This window comes from Musa acuminata, chromosome BXJ1-11, assembly GCF_036884655.1.
Source record: "Musa acuminata AAA Group cultivar baxijiao chromosome BXJ1-11, Cavendish_Baxijiao_AAA, whole genome shotgun sequence".
Classification (NCBI taxonomy): Eukaryota; Viridiplantae; Streptophyta; class Magnoliopsida; order Zingiberales; family Musaceae; genus Musa; species Musa acuminata.
Genome location: NC_088337.1, coordinates 21252205 through 21271041, shown reverse-complemented (window position 1 = coordinate 21271041; position 18837 = coordinate 21252205). Strand labels below are relative to the sequence as shown.

Genomic DNA, 18837 nt, shown 5'->3' with positions numbered 1-18837 from the left:
CATTTGAAACAGTTTGAAATTATTACTACTAGCATAGGCAAGGAGCATCCTAATGGCTTCTAATCTTGCCACAGGAGCAAAGGTTTCTTCGTAGTCGATACCTTCTTCTTGGTTGAAACCTTTGGCCACTAATCTAGCCTTGTTTCTAACCACGATATCATTTTCGTCTTACTTGTTTCTAAAGACCCATTTAGTACCAATGACTAAATGGTCACTAGGTCTAGGAACAAGCTTCCATACCTTATTCCTCTCAAATTGATTTAATTCCTCTTGTATTGCAATAACCCAAAAATCATCTTTTAAGGCCTCGTTAATGCATTTAGGTTCGATTTGAGAAAGGACGGTGGTGTTAGCACAAAAATTCTTGAAAGAGGAATAAGTTTGGACCCCTTTTGATGTATCTCCTATAATTAGCTCCTTTGGATGAGCATCTATATACTTCCATTCCTTGGGTAAGGAAATTTCGGAAGAAGGTGCATCCAAGTTGCTATTTTGAGGAGGGGGTTCATTTAAATTCAAATGATCAAAACCAAGATCATCATCAAAATCATTTTTCTTTAAATCAAAAATTTCATTAAAAACTACATGAATAGATTCCTCTATTACTAAGGTTCTTTTATTAAAAACCCGAAAAGCCTTAGAAACGGAAGAGTAACCAAGAAAGATGCCTTCATCCGATTTAGCGTCAAATTTTCCTAAGGCATCCCTTTCATTCAAAATAAAGCATTTACAACCGAAAACTTTAAAATAGGAAACATTTGATTTTTTGTTATTCCATAATTCATAGGGAGTTTTTGATAGGGACGGTCTTATTAGAACCCTATTCATGATGTAGCAAGCCGTATTCACGGCTTCGGCCCAAAAATACTTGGGTAGACTATGTTCATTTAACATCGTTCTTGCCATTTCTTATAGGTTTCTATTTTTTCTTTCAACTACTCCATTTTGTTGAGGATTTCTCGGAGTGGAGAAGTTGTGATTGTATCCATTAACTTCACAAAAGTTTTGAAAGTCATGGTTTTGAAATTCGCCACCGTGATCACTCCGAATTGATGAAATCATGAAGCCTTTTTCGTTTTGAGTGAGTTTACAAAATTTAAAGAAACACCTGAAACAATCACTTTTGTGAGCTAAGAAATAGGTCCAAGTGTATCTAGTATAGTCATCCACAATTACAAATGCATATTTACTTCCTCCTAGACTTGTCATGTCAATTGGTCCAAATAAGTCCAAATGAATCAATTGTAATGGTCTAGTGGTGCTAATTTGAATTTTTGGTTTGAAACTAGTCTTTATTTGTTTACCTAGTTGACATGCATCGCATACTTTGTCCTTAATAAACTTTATATTTGGAATTCCTCGTACTAATTCTCCAGATGAGATCTTAGATATTAGTTTCATGCTTGCATGACCTAGTCTCCTATGCCAAAGCCAAGCATCATCATTTAGAGCGGAGAAGCACATTTCATTACTTAATTCATCAAGGTTGATGGTGTAGACATTATTTTGTTTTAATGCAATCATAGTTATGTTATGGTTTGGTTTTTCAATAATACACACATTTTATTCAAATCTAACGATATAACCTTTATCGCATAATTGACTAACACTCAAGAGATTATGTTTCAATCCATCAACTAGTAAGACATCATCAATAGAAAATTTTAATTTGTTACCTATGGTTCCCTTGCCAATGATTTTGTCTTGGTTGTTGTCTCCGAAGGTGACATACCCTTCTTCTTTGCTAGTGAGCATAGAGAAATGTGATGGATCTCCAGTCATATGTCTTGAGCATCCACTATCGAGATACCATCTCTTGCTCCTAGCTTGTGATGGTGTATGTTTCTACAGGAAGGGATTATTTTTAGGTACCTATTTTCTTTTGGGTGCCTTAAAAACTGATCTGACTTGTTCATCATATTGCATAGAATTGATCATAGTTCCTTTAGGAACCCAAATTAGTTTGTTTGGACTAATTTTCTTGAATGGACATTTATAAGTTTTATGTCCATATTTGCAACAAAAGTTACAATTGTTTAGGTGCCGAACATATAAGACAGAGCCTTTAATGAAGGTGGTTGGATTTTGGTGAGGACTTCTCACAAATCCGATTCCACTTCTTTTAGGAACGCGACCCTTATTTGTAAGGATCATGTTCAAAGACTTGCTACCAACCTCGAATTTCTTCAAGGTGTCCTTAAGTAGCAAGTTCTCCTTTTGGAGAGTTTCTAGATCATGACATTTTATACATGAAGCTAAACTATCATGATATTCAGTCTTTAATTTATCGAAATTACAAGTGAGACTATCATGCTCCTTTTTTAGCAATTTATATTTTCTACTAATTGTCTTACATTCATCAAATAACTCATTGAAGACATTTAATAATTTATGATATGGTAAATCTGCATCAATTAAATCTGTTAGCCATTAGGGTGTAATGAGCAACTTGCTCGGTGTTGGACTCCTCTTCTTCGGACGCGCTTGAATCATCCCACGTTGCCTTGAGCGCCTTCTTCTTTGAGGTTCTCTTTTTGGCTTGAGGATAATCGTTCTTGTAGTATCCCGGTTTTTTGCACTAATAGCAAATCACTTGGTCCTTCTTGTGTTCAAATTTATTTTTTATATTATTTTTAAATTTATTCTTTCTTAAATATTTTTTAAATTTTTGAGTCAAAAGTGCAATGTCATTGTCACTGTCCTCATCACTTGATGTTCCCTTCAAGTGATCTTCTTGTGATGTGAGTGTCATATCCTTCCTGTTCTTTGGAAGGGGGTTCTCGAGCTCGTCATGAGCTTGACATGTCATTTCGTAGGTCATTAGAGACCCAATAAGTTCTTCAAGAGGGAATGTTTTAAGGTCTTTGGCCTCTTGAATGACCGTAACTTTTGGATCCCAACTTTTAGGGAGGGATCTTAAGATTTTAGTTACTAGTTCAAAGTTAGTAAAATCTTTACCAAGAGCTTTGAGTCCATTGATGACATCCGTGAACCGGGTGTCCATGTCTCCGATGGACTCACTTGGTTTCATTCGGAAAAGTTCGTAAGAGTGCACAAGGATGTTGATTTTGGACTCTTTCATTTGGCTAGTGCCTTCATGAGTGACCTCAAGAGTTCTCCAAATATCAAAAGCCGAATCACAAATTGAAACACGATTAAATTCAGTTTTGTCTAGTGCATAAAACAAGGCATTCATAGCCTTTGTGTTTAAAGCAAAAACCTTCTTCTCCGATTCATTCCATTCGCTTATCGGAAGAGAAGATTTTTAAAATCCATTTTTGACAATAGTCCAAAGCTCAAAATCCATGGAAATGAGGAAGATCCTTATACGAGTCTTCCAATAAGTATAATCCGACCCATTAAACATGGGTGGACATGTGATAGAATGACCCTTATATATGCCGGAGTAAGCCATCTCTCTTGGGTATCAAACCAAATATAAGAGTGAGCCTTGCTCTTATACCAATTCTTAGGATCAAAGCGGCACTAAGAGGGGGGTGAATTAGTGCAGCGGATTAAAACGTTGGTTTCGACAAATCTTTGATACAGTAAAAACCGAACTTGAAAAGCTTAACTTGAATGTGTGTTCGTAAAGGTGTGCAGCAAAAGTAATAAGGAAATAAAGCACGTAAGAAGGTTTGTAGTAATGTAAATAACAATAAGAAAATGCAAACCAGAGATCACACCAATTTTAAAGTGGTTCGGTCATATGACCTACATCCACTTGCGAGGCCTTCTTCGATGAGGCTCCCACCTTCCACTAGCAAATCTCTTGAAGGGGAAGGGCAAATACCCCTCTTACAACCTTTTACAAGCTGTTCACACTCTTACAAATTTTCAGCAAGAAAGAAGGAGGTGAACACTCTAACAAATTGAAAACAAGACTTCTCTAAGACCTTTTTCTCAATCTATTGTTTCTCACAAAAGTTGTAATCTCAACTGAGAAATGAGGGGTATTTATAGGCCTCAAGAGGATTCAAATTTGGGCTCCAAAATTTGAATTCTCTTTGGTTCTCGATGTTGGCGGTGCCACCGCTTGTCAGTGGCGGTGCCATCGCCTGTCAGTGTCTAACACTGACAGTGGACTGGCGGTGCCACCGCCTGGCTCTTGGGTGTTGGGCGGTGCCACCGCCTAGCTCTCGGGTGCTGGGCGGTGCCACCGCTAGACCCTTCGGTTCACTGGTTGAGCTTTAAATTTAGCCCAAACCAAGTCTAATTTTGGGCCCAATTGGCCCCTAACCAGGATATAGGATTATCTTTTAATCCTAATCCTAATTACATGTGAACTACATAACTAAAAACATCCCAAACAAGTTTTCAACCATGAACTTCGAGTCTTGTTCCGGCGAGCTTTCCGACGAACTTCCGGCGGACTTCCGATATGCTCTCAGATTTCTTCCGACGGACTCCCAGCAAGCTCCCGATCTTGTGACGACTTCAACGAGTAGCCGAGCCTTCTTGGTGATCTCCGCAAACCTCCGACGATCTCTTCGGCGAACTTCCGAAAATTCCGACAGGTTCCCGATTTCTTCTCGGTTGGTTCCGGCAGCATCTCTGACGATTCTTCGGACTCTTAAACGTCCATTGAACTTAACTCCGGTATTCTTGCTTTATGTTTTCTGGTTATCGTAGTTAATCCTACATACTTAACTCAATAATATGGATTAGATCAATTAACCCATCAATTGATTTTATCATCAAAATCCGAGATTCAACACTTATGATGTATGCTGTGCTATAGTTGCCCATCTTGACAACACCAAAATTTTCAGACCTGTATGTAGCAAAAAACTCCCTCCGTGGTGTAGCATGATAAGAAGTACCTGTGTCAATCACCCACTCAAGATCCTGACACACACAAGAAAAAATATCATCAGAAGGAGACAATCAAATAATCACCACATTGGATTGTAGCTGTGATATTATCTTTTGACTCTATAGACTCCACTTCTTTTCCCTTTTTCTTGCTCTTTTTAGGTTGCTTACATTGGTTCTTGTAATGTCCTTTCTCACCATAATTATAGCAAACAATATCTTTTCTTGATCTTGACTTGCTTATACCCATGCGTGAACTACTTCTAGACTTTGACCTTCCTTTGTTCTCCGAGATAAGTGCCTGTGAATCATTCTGAGATGTTGCCGAACTCTTTCTTCTCAACTCCTTATTCAACAAACTGCTTGTTACTTGACTCATAGTGACAACACCATCTGGTGCAGAATTACTAAGGGAAACCACCAGTGTCTCCCAACTTTTTTGGTAATGAACTGAGAAGTAACAATGCCTGCAACTGATCATCAAGAGACATTTTCATAGAGGATAACTGGTTAGTAATACTTTGTATTTCATTCAAATGTTCAGCAATAGAAGCACCCTCTCTATATTTTAGGTTCACAAGTTTTCTGATAAAAAAAGCTTTGTTGCCAGCTGTTTTTCTTTCATAGAGACTTTCCAACTTTTTCCAAAGAGAATATACATAAATTTCAGTAGAAACATGGTGAAAGACACTATCATCAAGCCACTGTCAAATAAATCCAATTGTTTTTTTATCTAACCTCTTCCACTCATCATCTGTCATAGTTGTGAGTTTTGCACTATCCCCTTGCAAAGGTCCATACAAATCCTTGCAATACAAGATATCTTCCATTCTTGGTGTCCATATCATCCAATTGTTTCCATTTAAACTAATCATGCGAGAAACATTACTGACCTCTATGTTCAAATACATAATTAAATCACCAAAACCCTTTTGCTCTGATACCAGTTGATGGGGATAAAAACAGGAATAACCTTTGTATATGAACAAATACTAGAAGACCATAATACGCAGCGGAATTAAATGGAACCACAATCAAATAGAACATCAAGATATACGTGGAAAACCCCTTCAATGTGAAGGGTAAAAACCACGGGGCAAACTAGAGATAATCCACTATGAGAATAATGAATATACAAATCTCAATCTCTTGCCCTAAACCCTAGCAACAATCACAAGAGAACAACTGGGATATAAGGATCACGTCACTGTCCACGATATCTAAAACCTCCCCAAGTAATCACAACAAGAGTCTACTGTAGATTTGATCTAACCTAAGATGAGAATACCACTAGATGATTGAGAACAGCTTCTCTGCGTTGTCCTTGTCTTCTTCCCTTTCTTTCTCTTCATTTTCTGCCTTGTTTTCTTCCTTTTCTTTGGAATCCCGTGGCTCTTTTCTTCTCCCACGTTGCTGCCCTATTTATGCCTTTTTCTGCCTCTAAAACACAGCCACCACACCCCCCTAATGTTAATTAAGGTTAAGTTAAGAGGGGGTGAGCTGTGGGCCGCCCAAGCCCACTATGGGCTGAATTTATGGGCTGCCAGCCCAACAGACTGCACCTTAACATTGTAACATCTATGTCTCATGGCTTCATGATGATCGATTCTTTAAGCCTACAACGACCCTCCCCCAGCACTGCTCATAGCCTATAGCCGACTGCCATTGCTGCCTCACTGATCATTGTTGTTGTAGCACATCGTCAATTGTTTGGCTGCCCAATGTTATAGCCTGCCACCATCATCCTAGGATCTACATAGTAGGAGAAACATCGTTGCACGGATATGTGGAAGTTTGATTTATCCATGTCAGTTCTTATGTAAATATCTCATAATCTCTTGGTTTTAATCAAAGGAGAATAAGAAATAAGAAATATTTTTAGTGATATTGTATTTCTCTCTAGGATCTCTAAAATGGTATAGGATTTCTAGTGAAAAAATAATATAAATTATTTGAGATTTATGTGAGAGGACGAAAATTTGTGCTTAGTGAAAATAACTCAAGGATCTTATAATTGATCTCATATGAGGAAGAATTTGATTTTTTTTCTAGATGCATGTGGGAGTTGTTGAACTCTTATGTTTATTTTTTTAATATATTGTTTGATGGTTGATTTCTATGATTTTTTTTAGTTTTTGGAAGCCTTCTCTCTCTCTTCAATACAATCTATGTGAGGATCCTTGTTTGTCATGTCTATGGCTTCTTTTAACATTCATGGCCTTAACCATTGTTCACAACTTCAACCGTTATCGGTGACTCAATTATTCCCCATGACTTCTCCATGAGTCCATAACATAATCAAGATATTTGTAAATGTTGTAAGTCCATCAACTCCTTGAGATAATCATAACATCATAAGTTTATTGTCTCTCAATAGCGGTCATGACATTCGAATATGCCACAAGATGGCTATGATAATGCGAAGTTTGTCAAATATTCGGGATGGTCACAATCTTCCCAGGCTAGCTACAACATCAAGTCGGTCATGATATCTTCGTCTACTGCATCTTCAAGATGGTTATAATGCCTCTAATATTAAGTCATTTGAAACATCTCCATTTGTCGCATCTTTAAGATAGTTGTAATAGTTTTGTTCTCTACAACATTAAATCAACTCTAAAATCTTAGCTCACCATATCATAAAAGTAGACTATGATGTCCTAAGTATACCAACATTCAAGATTGTTGCAATGTCCACATCACCGAGTTGTTCGGGATGTCTTCATTCCCCACCTTTTCAAGTTAGCGATGGTGTCCCAAGTCTACCACACCTCCAAGGTAGCCACGACCCTTCGATCTAAGTAATATTGATGTCCTTATAAAGTATTCGTATTCAACACTCCCTCCCTACGTATATAATTGAAGTGTCTCAATACTTTTATATATTTTTGACATTTATTATATGGACTATTTAAGTCGACAAACTTTAATGCCCTTATATGTTTTTTATATTTAATACTTTCTATATGGACAATTCAAGTTAGGATATTATGATACTCTTGTGTCTCTTATATTTGACACTTTCTGTGTAAGAATTTCAAGTCAGTATGTTTCGATGCTCTCGTACATCTCTTATATTTGACTCTTCTTATATGAACAACTTAAGTTACTATGCCATAACATTTTCGATTGTCCCCACATCCCATGTGTGCTATATGAGCATTACTTAGTTATTATTGATGAGTATCGAGATCTTAAGTTATATAAATCTTTTTCTCGAAATAAAATATAATGTGCATGATATTGTTAGAAATGATAGTCAATTAAAATTTTAATAATATGGTGATAATGTGGTGTCATCCAAGTGTGTCGATTAGTATGACATTAAAAAGAAAATATTCTCTATTGATACCATAGTTTGGGGCATATGGAAGGAGGGCTTTAGGTATCCATCGACTAGCTTATTATTCAAATAAAATTTATTCTTAAATTTTTTATTGATTTAAATATAGAATATATTTTGTCAAACATATGTGGGTTGTAAGGAGCCCTACGATCAAGAAGGTGGAATGAGTCAATCATTCTTAACGATAATTTTCTATACAATGAATTACGTTCACGTGCAATTGACAAAAATAATGCTAAAAAATAATTATTAGAACTATAGAAACTTTACCTCGCCTTTTTTTTTCCCAATTATATACATAACATAAAAAGATCCCTTTTTTTAATTTTGAAGGATGTCACGATCTACTCCATTAGATCATTACATTGGGCCCTATATCAAGAGGCCACCCACCATAATACGAGGAAATTGTGAAATTTGAGCAAGATTTGCATCAAATTCTATAAGCCGAAAGAGAGATGCTACGATAGTGGTGATTCTTGTTACTTATGGATTTTTGTTAGGGTAAAATTTGAAAAAGGTTATTTTGATCCTATTAAATAAAAAAAATATTTAATAAAAAATAAGAAGGTTAAAAAAAAAATCAGAAGTGCATAGTTGCTGTACTAAGAAATAATTTCACAAACTTTATTGCAAGTATATTTTAATGTAATCAATGTTTCCCCTCTACGGATAAGATCACAAGTGAATTATTACAGATTTACGAGCACAGAAGAAATGAGCTTAGATAGAAAATAGTGAAATAGAAATCTTTTTTTTGGGGGAGGGGAAACAATGTTCCTTAGCTTAGAATAAAGGTAGAGTCCTTGCTATTGAAAAAGCCAAATGGTAATAAAAAAAAAACACGAAAATGGTAAGCCTTAAAACTTTCTTTAATTGAAATATGAAACAACTATAAAAAAATTTAGCGCTTTTTATAAGGAAATAATAAAAATATTGGAAATTTTGAGTTTCCATAAAAATAACACTAACAAGCTCAATAAAACTCAAATATTTTTCAAAATAAAGTTTAAAAACACCAATAATTTTCGAAAAAGTTGTTCGGTGCTTATATTACGTAGGAGGTAACGTGTCTTGAGATACTTAAACTTGGAGGAGGTGGAATGAGAAGGAAGTATCAGGTCCTTTCTTTTGAATTCCTTTCGTTTGATCCAAACTTTTAACACAGTATTACACATTATTGATCACATGTATGTATTTGATTATTGTTCATTGTGCTCCTAGGCATTTGTCATAATGCTTACCATGGCCATAAATGAATAGTCTCATATAACAAAGTCATTACAAGAATGTGTGTGATGTTACGTCACTAGAAAAATATTGTTAATTTTTAATCTACATTCTTTCTATCATCACTATAATAGTAATGGAAGAGAGGAAAGGCTTCTTACACCACTTTTCTAAATAATTTTCTAATGTCATCTAGAATATCGATCTTCTTATGTGATATCTGATCCTTTAACATAATTTTAAATTTCTATTATGAAATTCAATTTTTGATATATCGATCAATCTCGACGTATAATTTTTTATATGATAATTTTTTAATATAATACCTAACTCTCCAACATGACATTTGTCCTTCGATGGCCTGAGTCAACGTAAAAATATTTCTTGTATCATTTGATATAATATTAGTTACTTATATTTATTAATTAATTTTATCATCAATATTCAAAACTTAATATTAAGTCTCGTATATAAATCCATTATGTCAACCTTATAGACCTTATAAAAACAACCCTCACAGATCCAACAGTTAATAGTATTTTTATCAAAATATCTTCAAAAAGTACTTTTTTTTTTGGGTTCAAATTACTGGGCTAGTATAGTTCGATTTGATTCAAACGTTACAAACAGGTAATTATAATTTTTTTAAACGATAAATTGTAATTTTTTTTAAAGTATAACTGTCTTTTTTTTTTTTGTATCGTTTTGCACCAAATGTACCTAAATGACCTCCTTGTCATGAATACTTTCTTTTTGAAATGATGATTAATGAATGTCATTCGCTTATATGGTTTTCTAAAAACAAAATAACTACTCTGTTAGTGAGCATTTTAGTCCAAAATGTATCCAAAAGAATCTTCGTATCACAAAAATTCCTCTCGAATACGATTTAGTTCAATTTTGATCGGTTACAAAATTATTTTGGTCTCCAATCTTGAATATTTTCGATCAAAAATAATAATCCTATCGAAGATGCATAAGGTTTTCTTAAATATAACTTTTCTATGTTGGATCACAGTAAATTAATGGAAAGGTCACCTTTGTAGTTTAATCTACCTTGTGCTGACCATATATATATATATATATATATATATATATATATTTTTTTTTTGTGTGTAGAGAGAGAGAACGCGCGCCGGGGAGGAGGGATGCTCAAATTGGGCTAATACTCGAGATGAACAGTATATGGGGGTCCGGCCCAAATTGTTGTATGGAAGTTTGGGCCACGGAAGGTCCGGAAACTAGTCGGAGAACAAGGGTAGCAACACCGAGCACCTTTCGAAGCCATTCAGATGATGCCACCTATCCCATTATGAAGACCCGAGCAAGAAACGAGAGCGGGGTCCGAGACTTCGAGGCTCATTCGATAAGAAGGTACAAAGTACGCGATACCAGCACCTCCCCTCTGCCCAAGAACAGAAAGCAACCCAAAGCTGAGTGGAACCAATTCGCTGATCCTTCGAAGCCGCCGTCTCCGACCATCGAGAGAGAGAGAGAGAGAGAGAGAGGCTGTCGATCGTGAGACCCGGCAATGCCTTCGATCTTCTCTCCCTTGACATCTGAGATCCCTTGTTCTTCGCCAACACCCGCGTCGACCGGAAGGAGACCCCCCGGGCTCCCATCATCGTGGCCGACCTACCGGGAATGGAGGAGGAGGGGGAAGGCAGGGTTCTCCAAATTAGCGGCGAGCGCAGCAGGGACAAGGTGGAGGAGAAAAAGAACGACAGGTGGTACCGCGTCGAGCGAAGCAGCGGTAGGTTCCGACTGCTGGAGAACGCCAAGGTGGACCAGGCGAAGGCGTCCATGGAGAACGGAATTCTCACCGTGACCGTAGCCGAAGAGGAGGTGAAGCTCGTCGAGATCTCCGGCTGAGCTCTCGTCAGAGTGCACTGCATTCTACAGGATTGTGTGCTCGGGGAAGATTAACTGTGCCGTGTTGCAATCTTAGTTACCCAAAATGAGTTCACACAGGTGTCTTATGCTTCAATCTGTCACCAAGCAGTACACAGCCTTAATCCATGGTGATCAAAGATGCTACATGAACAAGACCTTTCTATGATCGTCTTGAGCTTAAATGCTTCGGCATGGAATCAACAACACATCCAGAGGAAAGGGCATTTGCATGGACTACACGTAGTAATGTCAGTCACTCTCCGGAATAGCAACCAGCACAGGTCGCCAAGCCCTCCGCAGCAACCGGCACCGGAGACCCGCCGCCGACCTAAACCTCCAAGCTCTGCCACCACGGCGGGCCGTGAGCGCTTCCACTGCCCGCCCGTCGTCGCCACCGCTGCTGTTGCTGCTGCCGCCTTCGTCTTCCACCGACTGCGAGGAAGCAAACAGATCCAGTAGCCTCTGTTTCATCATCCCCTTGCTCTCCTCCAAGCTCGGCTGCTCATCTTCGGAGCAAACCCCTCGGCGGAGCAGCCGACGAAACTTGGAGAAGACGTAGAGCTTCTTCGCCGGCCTCCATCGTTGCCGGATGTTAAAGGAGCGGACGTCGCTGCCGGTGCTGCTTCTGGCTGCAGCGCACTGTACCACCAGCAGCTTCAGCTTCTGCAGAATTCTCATCTCTCCCTCTCTCTCTCTCTCTCTCTCTCTCTCTCACACACACACACACACACACACTCACATATACACACACACACACACAACGCAGCCGGGACTGTAACCCAACTCTGCTGCACTGTGGGTTAAGTCTCTGATCTGCGAGTGTTTTGTGGAGGAGAACAAGGAAGACTGTGTCCTTTTGCCTCGCATAATTGAAAGAGAAGAAAAGGAGGTGGAAAAGGGCAGACTGTTCCTTGCTTCACGTGGCCATGACGAAGTCATCATCGTGTTCCACCTTGCTTTTGGAAAAGGAAAGATCACGGCACTGGAGAACACAGGATTTAAGGCTACAAATCTACTGTTACAACTGTGTCGGATTCTGGGCATAAAATATGGCTGTGATGACTTATGGTTGTCGTAAAGAGGCTTAGATTTGATTTGTTTTGTCCTTTCCTGAACTTTATGTTCCTGTGATGTGTTCCTGGTTCCGATGTCTGGTTTTTCTCCGATTACATTATTGAGATCAGGAAGGAATTCAATTTGATCCCTTTATTTTGACAACGTATTGAGTGTCATAGACTAGAGGCTTGAGAAGGAGTACTTTCTTCTACCTAATTATCCAGTAGTAGTGCTGAGGAATTTATGGTGATTGGTGATCTGTTTGCAGCATTTTCTACAGATGCTTATTCTTCAGCACATTGCATGTTTTTTTTTTGTGATTTGTTCGCAGCATTTTCTTGTTCTTCGACCCATTGCATGCTTTGTTTTTCTCTTTTTCAGAAAAAAAAATCGCTTTTGCATGCTGTACTCATTTTTCCTGTGTTTGTTTTTTCCTCTTTTTGTGAAGGTTGATAGCAGTGACATATCTTGAGAATTTTAATTTTACATGGATGAGTCCAAACATAATTAGCATACATGAAATCAAATACTAATTCGATTAAGAAATTTAAACTTGTTAAGTTAGGACCAAACAAAATATACACCATCCGACACTTTCAATTCTTCGGAAATTTTATTTTTAATTTCGACTATTCTACTGCATAAAATCTTATTTATCCCCTCCTAAAAGAGAAAGCCTAGGTTTCATTTTGTACTCCATTTGACTTGTTATATAGTTCAGCATAATTCAACTTCTGCTCACTGAGCGAAGAGGAACAAATCAGGGATAACTTTAGGCAACCAATCCCAGAAAATGGATATTAAACTTCACATCGTCTGCTGAAACAAATGCCGGATTGAAGATTGATGAAAAGTCCATAAGAAATGTCAGGTAATACTGAACATTAAGAGATTTTGCAACCCATAAAGGTAAAGGCTCTGTATCATCAAAGCTGACAGTGGGTAAGGCCAGCAACTCTCTCAGTCCAAGGCAGCATACACTGAAACATGCATCCATAATCAACAGCGGTATCATGGAAGGTTCGATGCCCACCTCTGGAAAATTCACATAAGCAGCGTTAGAGCCATTAAACTAATCTTTCAATGACAATCATTTAGTCTAAATGTTTAGCATCAGGTTTCTGGAATGCAAAATGATAGAAAACATGATCTCTTCTGAACAGGTTATGCTCGCATAGATAAAAACTACAAATAGAGAAAAAGGGTACAATTATAAAAAAGAAATAAGTAGAGTCCTCTCGTATGATCATGCATACATACTACATGAAGAATTTCATTTTATAAGGGAAGGCAACGCTGCCACGAGGTCATCCTAAATGGAAAGTAGGATACGAGACCCGATAAGTCTATTAAGGCTCACAAATTCATTGATGATTCTCTTTTCCTATTGATGTTTATGCTTCAACAAATAGGATATCCGGTAGTGTTAATCATGTTAGACATCATCAAACATCTCTTCTATGTTGGCAAAGGAGCCGCTCGAGTACGAATGTGTTTTGTAGAGGTTTGTTGAAGTCAAAGAGTAAATGACATTGATAATTCTCTCTGCCTATTGATGTTTATCTTTTAACTAATAGGATATCCAGTAGTATTAATCATGTTAGTTGTCATCATACTTCTCTTTTATGTAGGCAAAGGAGACGCCCGAGTACGGTTGTGTTTTAGAGGTTTGTTGAAGCCAAATAGTTTGACTCATGTAAAACTTCAGTGAGTTTGAATATCCAGAGTCCAAATCAAGCATTTAGCAAGACAGTTCATCAATTATGTTTTGATACAAAACTCATGATACCGAAGTCCTGCAGCTGTGTATTATTTCAAAAGAAAACATTTAAATCGAAGTTATTCAGGTGACTCCATAGAGCACAATACCTTTGTATTTCAAAAGAAAGAAGAAAGAAGACTCACCATGAGATATTGTCCCAGTGAAGAAAACCACCATGGCCTCTGGAATTGTTGAACTTGTATATGGCACCAGAAGCTAATTAAGACAAAAAAAAGAGAAATATGACTAGAAAAAAAATCTATTGAATTAAAAAAAATCAAAGGTTTAAAATGGCAATTAGAATAATAGAAGAGACTAGCAATACAGATTAGTGACTGATGGAAATCCTTTTAGAGATCTTGTGGTGCAAATGGATTTGGTTGATGATAATACCTTCATAACCTCCGATCACTGGATCTTCTGATAGAAGAAGTGGTGTGTCAAGATCAATGAAACTGCAACAATTAGATCATCCAATCACAATTATAAGCATGACATTTTAGGACACAACCTCGACACACTACAAAGGAAAGGATTATGATCATTTTGACATTAGTTAGAGAAGTGGAAAATTTTGAAAGAAAGCATAGGCATACCTGAAACAACCAAGGCCAGCAGCCAGATGAGCAGAAAAGCCCATGGCCAGTCTTGTTTCAACCATACCACCAATCATAAGAGCAACGCCAGCATCTCTAGCAATGTTGATTATCTCGAGTGCACCAATAACCCCTAGCTTTGCAAGTTTGATGTTGATAACATGGGCTAGATTCCCTTGTATAATTTTGTGTGCATCAGCTACGCTCCTACAACTTTCATCAGCAGCAATAGATACACCATATTTATCTTTTGCAATATGACTAACAACATGGAGGCCTTCCCAATCATCTCTATGGACAGGCTGCTCAAATAAAATAGGAGTAACCCCCATAGCTGGAAATATATATGTAAGATCTTTAGCAACATTTTGTCACTCATAACAGGAAGAGAACTTAACACACAAACAGAAAGGACATTTTCTTTTTGTCACAGCAAGTTTACTGAGCATCATATCTCAAAAGAACAAAATATAAATCACAAAGCGACATGCATAGCTATGTACATATAAGCCCGTTAAGTCAGTAGTACATACCATGAAGTTTATCAAGAACTTCAATTGCTTGATGAGATTTGTAGCCTTCGTTTGCGTCCAAAATAAATGAACAATCAGGATGAACATATCTTATAGCCCTCAAAACTTCAATGTCTGAGTTCAAGTCTTTTCCCACCTTGAGCTTCAATGTACTAAACCCTTGTCTGCAATACTTTGCAGCCAATTCAGCAGCTTCACTTGGAGATACAATTGGAATCTGCATTCAAAACATGGAGATCATCCGAAGAAAGAAGCAGTAGAATAGTGGAAGTTGTGATGAAGGACACATTTCAGGTAAGGGAAGGGTTTAACTGTTATATCTGTTGTAATAGAATTTGATGCTCCACCAAACAATCTCCAAAGGGGAATTCTAATACTATTAGCAGCAGCATCAATAAGTGCCATCTCAAACCCAGCTCTGACCTTAAATCCAAAGACAGATGATTAAGAAAAATGTTAGCCAATTTAGCAAATTCAATGTCAAATATGTCCTACATATGCTTGCAGGAATTTGCAGGAAAAAAAAAATCATGCCCGTGAAACCAAAATCAAAATGCAAAACCAGCAGAGGAAGTGGTACAACAATTACATGGAAACTAGAAAAGAAAAAAAATCATGTATATGGTAAAGAAAACTTCTCAATAAATTCATGTGAATCAACAATCTACATTTTGCATGTAGAAAATAAGCAGAGAACAAAAATAAATTATGTGTCTTTATAACATAAAAATAACAGATAAAAAATCAAGATGTTGTGATCCCTGCTTTGCCGCAAGAAACAGCGACTGAGGAATTGTTGTGGCCAATTCAACGGTTCCACTTTTACTGCAGATTCCATACACTTTCCGCACTTTTAGGAGAAACCTCACTCTTCCAAGTGTTTTTTCCTGTATCTACCACACTTTATAGCCCTTTCTATTTTTTATCCCCTCAACAAATTATCCATCTAAAAAAATTCATGTCCTATGGAACCAAATTTGCATCACGCTGCCCTCTTCTTAGTTGCCATCACACGGTATTTGAATCTAGATTTTCGCCAAGCAAGCTAAGAAGTGAAAGAGCACAGGTGAAAATTTGCTAAGCACTTGTAGAGCGGCTATGTAGTTATGAGAGTGAGGAAAAACGTAAATTAGTGCGGTGCGGATGTAAATTTGCGTCCTACCTTAACTAGGCATAAGGCATCTACTTTCATCTCGATTTCCCATCAAAATTTAACCTTGACTCCCCAAAACAACATGCCAAGTTCCAAGAAACAATTAAATCAAGGGCAAGAGAGAAGACTTGATCTCGAATTTCTTATCAAAGATTTGATTTTGATTCCCGTAGCCCAAGAAACATATCGATTAATAGGGAAAGAAGCTAATGCAGAGCATCCAGTACACTAACCGAGGCTAAATCGTGGCCGGGAAGCAGGCGGCCAACCTCGGCAAGCACGGCGCCGAGTGTCATGGGCGGGCTCCGAACGAGGACGCGGCAGGCGTCGGCGGCAGCGGCCAGGGCCGAGGACTGGTCCTCCGCGGTGACGGAGGGCAGCACGGGGGCCTCCCCCCAGCCGACGCTGCCGTTGTGGAGCTCCACCCGGATGGCAACGTTCCCGACGCGGTCGAGCCGGGAGGAGGCGATGGTGAAGGGGCGGGCGAGGGGGACGTCGAGGGGCCGCCCCTCAGCGCGGCCGACGTCGATAGTCAAGGTCTCCTTGAGGCTCTCGAACCCGAACGACATCGCCACGGCCGGCTGCGACCGTCGGGTGGAGGCGTCGGCGCAGCGGAAAATGAAGAGCTCCCGGTGCGGGACTCTCGGGGCATGCGGACGGGGCGTCGTCTTGTTGCGGTGTTTGGTGGAGATGAGTGAGGAAAAGAGCGACGTTTGGGCGGAAGAGTAGAGGGTGGAAGAGCACAACGGATCCATGGCGTGTCCAAGCTGGGCGCGAGTGCGTCGGACAGCAAGAAGCGATGGCCATTAGCTATATAGAGCCGACCATTTGTGTGTTGTTACTGTGGGGTTTTTTTTCTCTGTGCAAACAAAAAAAAATCAAAAATAATATTTTTGAAACAAAAAATATTTTTAGAGTCCTTTAATTATCCTTTCTAAGATAAATCTTGTATGGTTGAATTTTAAGACGCGAGTAATTATCTGTTCTAAGACTAACCTTATAATATTTTATCCTTTCAAGATAGATCCCAAAAAAATACCCTTAAGAGAGTCATTTTTAATATATTTTTTTGCGAGTGAAACCATTTAAGTTTGGATTAGTGTGCAGTCGTCGTTGCGGAGAGGAGGCATTAGATTAGGGACCAGCGTTGATGCATACGAGACACTGTTTTTTGTTGCCCAGTGAATTCTTTTGTGAATTGCGCTCATTGGACTGACTCCTCAGCAGCTGAAGAGTCAATTAGCTGAGGAACGTAAACGTGTGCAGCCCGTGTTGATGAACGTAAACGTGTTGTCATCTGCATCTAAAAAGTATATGTCGATGGAAGAGTTCGTCAACGAAGATTGTTTAGTATTCTTAGGTCTGTCTCTTCTTCCTTTTGAATTGAATGCTCCCAAGGCCGTGGCCGCGTGATCGGCATGGCTTGGTCCGACCGGTGACATATAAGACCGTCTTGGGGATAAAGGTTTTGCCTAATTAGGTCAATCCATCCACCTTTGTCGTCATCGGGTTTCTACGCACAGGCCTAGATCGGGATGGGTGGGATCCTGACTTAGGTCTCTCCAAAGCTCGAGCCAATGGTTTGTTAATATTTCATATCCCTTGTCAAATGTTGGCAAGGGGTTTTTATCATAGCTCTTGGAGGTCGGTCGTACACGGCCTTTGCACGATGGATATGCGGGATGGCGTCATGCGCTGCCATCCCGAGCTTCTCAGAGCGCTCCTTGTTACGCCGACGCTGGTCGGCTCGGCGCCAGATAGCGCGAGAGGAGGACAGCTATTATTCCTGATTTCTGGTGGCGCATCCGATCTGGCACTGCGTCTTCCTCCCGAGGCCCCGCACTCGGGTTGACGTGGCGAGGATCATGTCCTCGTGGGGTAATCCATAATATACACTATCACTTCTCATCCCCAACAAGTCATGCTCCTGGGTCCTCGTGAGGAGCTGAGGGCATGGCTGAGTTGTTAAAGTAGTGGGCAAAAACTTATCCCGCTGGTCGAGCCACCCAACTCGGGCACCAGATGGATTGGTTGGTCAAGGTGTTACTCGCGTGACTACTGGCCAAGTTGCACGACTCGAGCAAAGATTAATCCTGCTAGCCGAGCCACCCAACTCGAGCACTGGATGGGCTGGTTGGACGAGACGTTGCTCGTGTGACTACTGGCCGAGTTGCACGACTTGGGCAGAGACTGATCCTACTGGCCGAGCCACTCAACTCGGGTACTGGATGGATTGGTTGGTCGAGGCGTTGCTCGTGCGACTATTGGCCGAGTTGCATGACTCGGGCAAAGACTGATCCTGTTGGCCGAGCCATCCAACTCAGGCACTAGATGGACTAGTTGGATGAGGCGTGGCTTGTGTGACTATTGGCCGAGTTGCACGACTTGGGTAGAGATTGATCCTACTGGCGAGCCTCCCAACTCGGGTACTGGATAGACTGATTGGATGAGGC

The 18837-nt window shown here is 39.3% G+C and overlaps 2 protein-coding genes across 2 annotated transcripts; both read right to left on the bottom strand.

The window, feature by feature from the left end:
• Positions 1 to 11533: 11533 nt before the first annotated feature.
• On the bottom strand, positions 11534 to 11962 carry LOC135596443 (uncharacterized). Its single transcript, XM_065088488.1, has one exon. It carries the CDS (start codon positions 11960 to 11962, stop codon positions 11534 to 11536), a length of 429 nt encoding a protein of 142 aa, XP_064944560.1.
• A 1145-nt stretch (positions 11963 to 13107) lies between these two features.
• LOC103971362 (L-Ala-D/L-amino acid epimerase) lies at positions 13108 to 17183 on the bottom strand. Its single transcript, XM_009385363.3, has 7 exons — positions 16618 to 17183; positions 15544 to 15654; positions 15232 to 15448; positions 14699 to 15032; positions 14496 to 14557; positions 14246 to 14318; positions 13108 to 13375 (listed from the first exon to the last, which is right to left on the bottom strand). Coding segments are annotated over exons 1-7 (1320 nt in total). The 5' UTR covers positions 17140 to 17183; the 3' UTR covers positions 13108 to 13374.
• Between the last annotated feature and the right edge of the window lie 1654 nt (positions 17184 to 18837).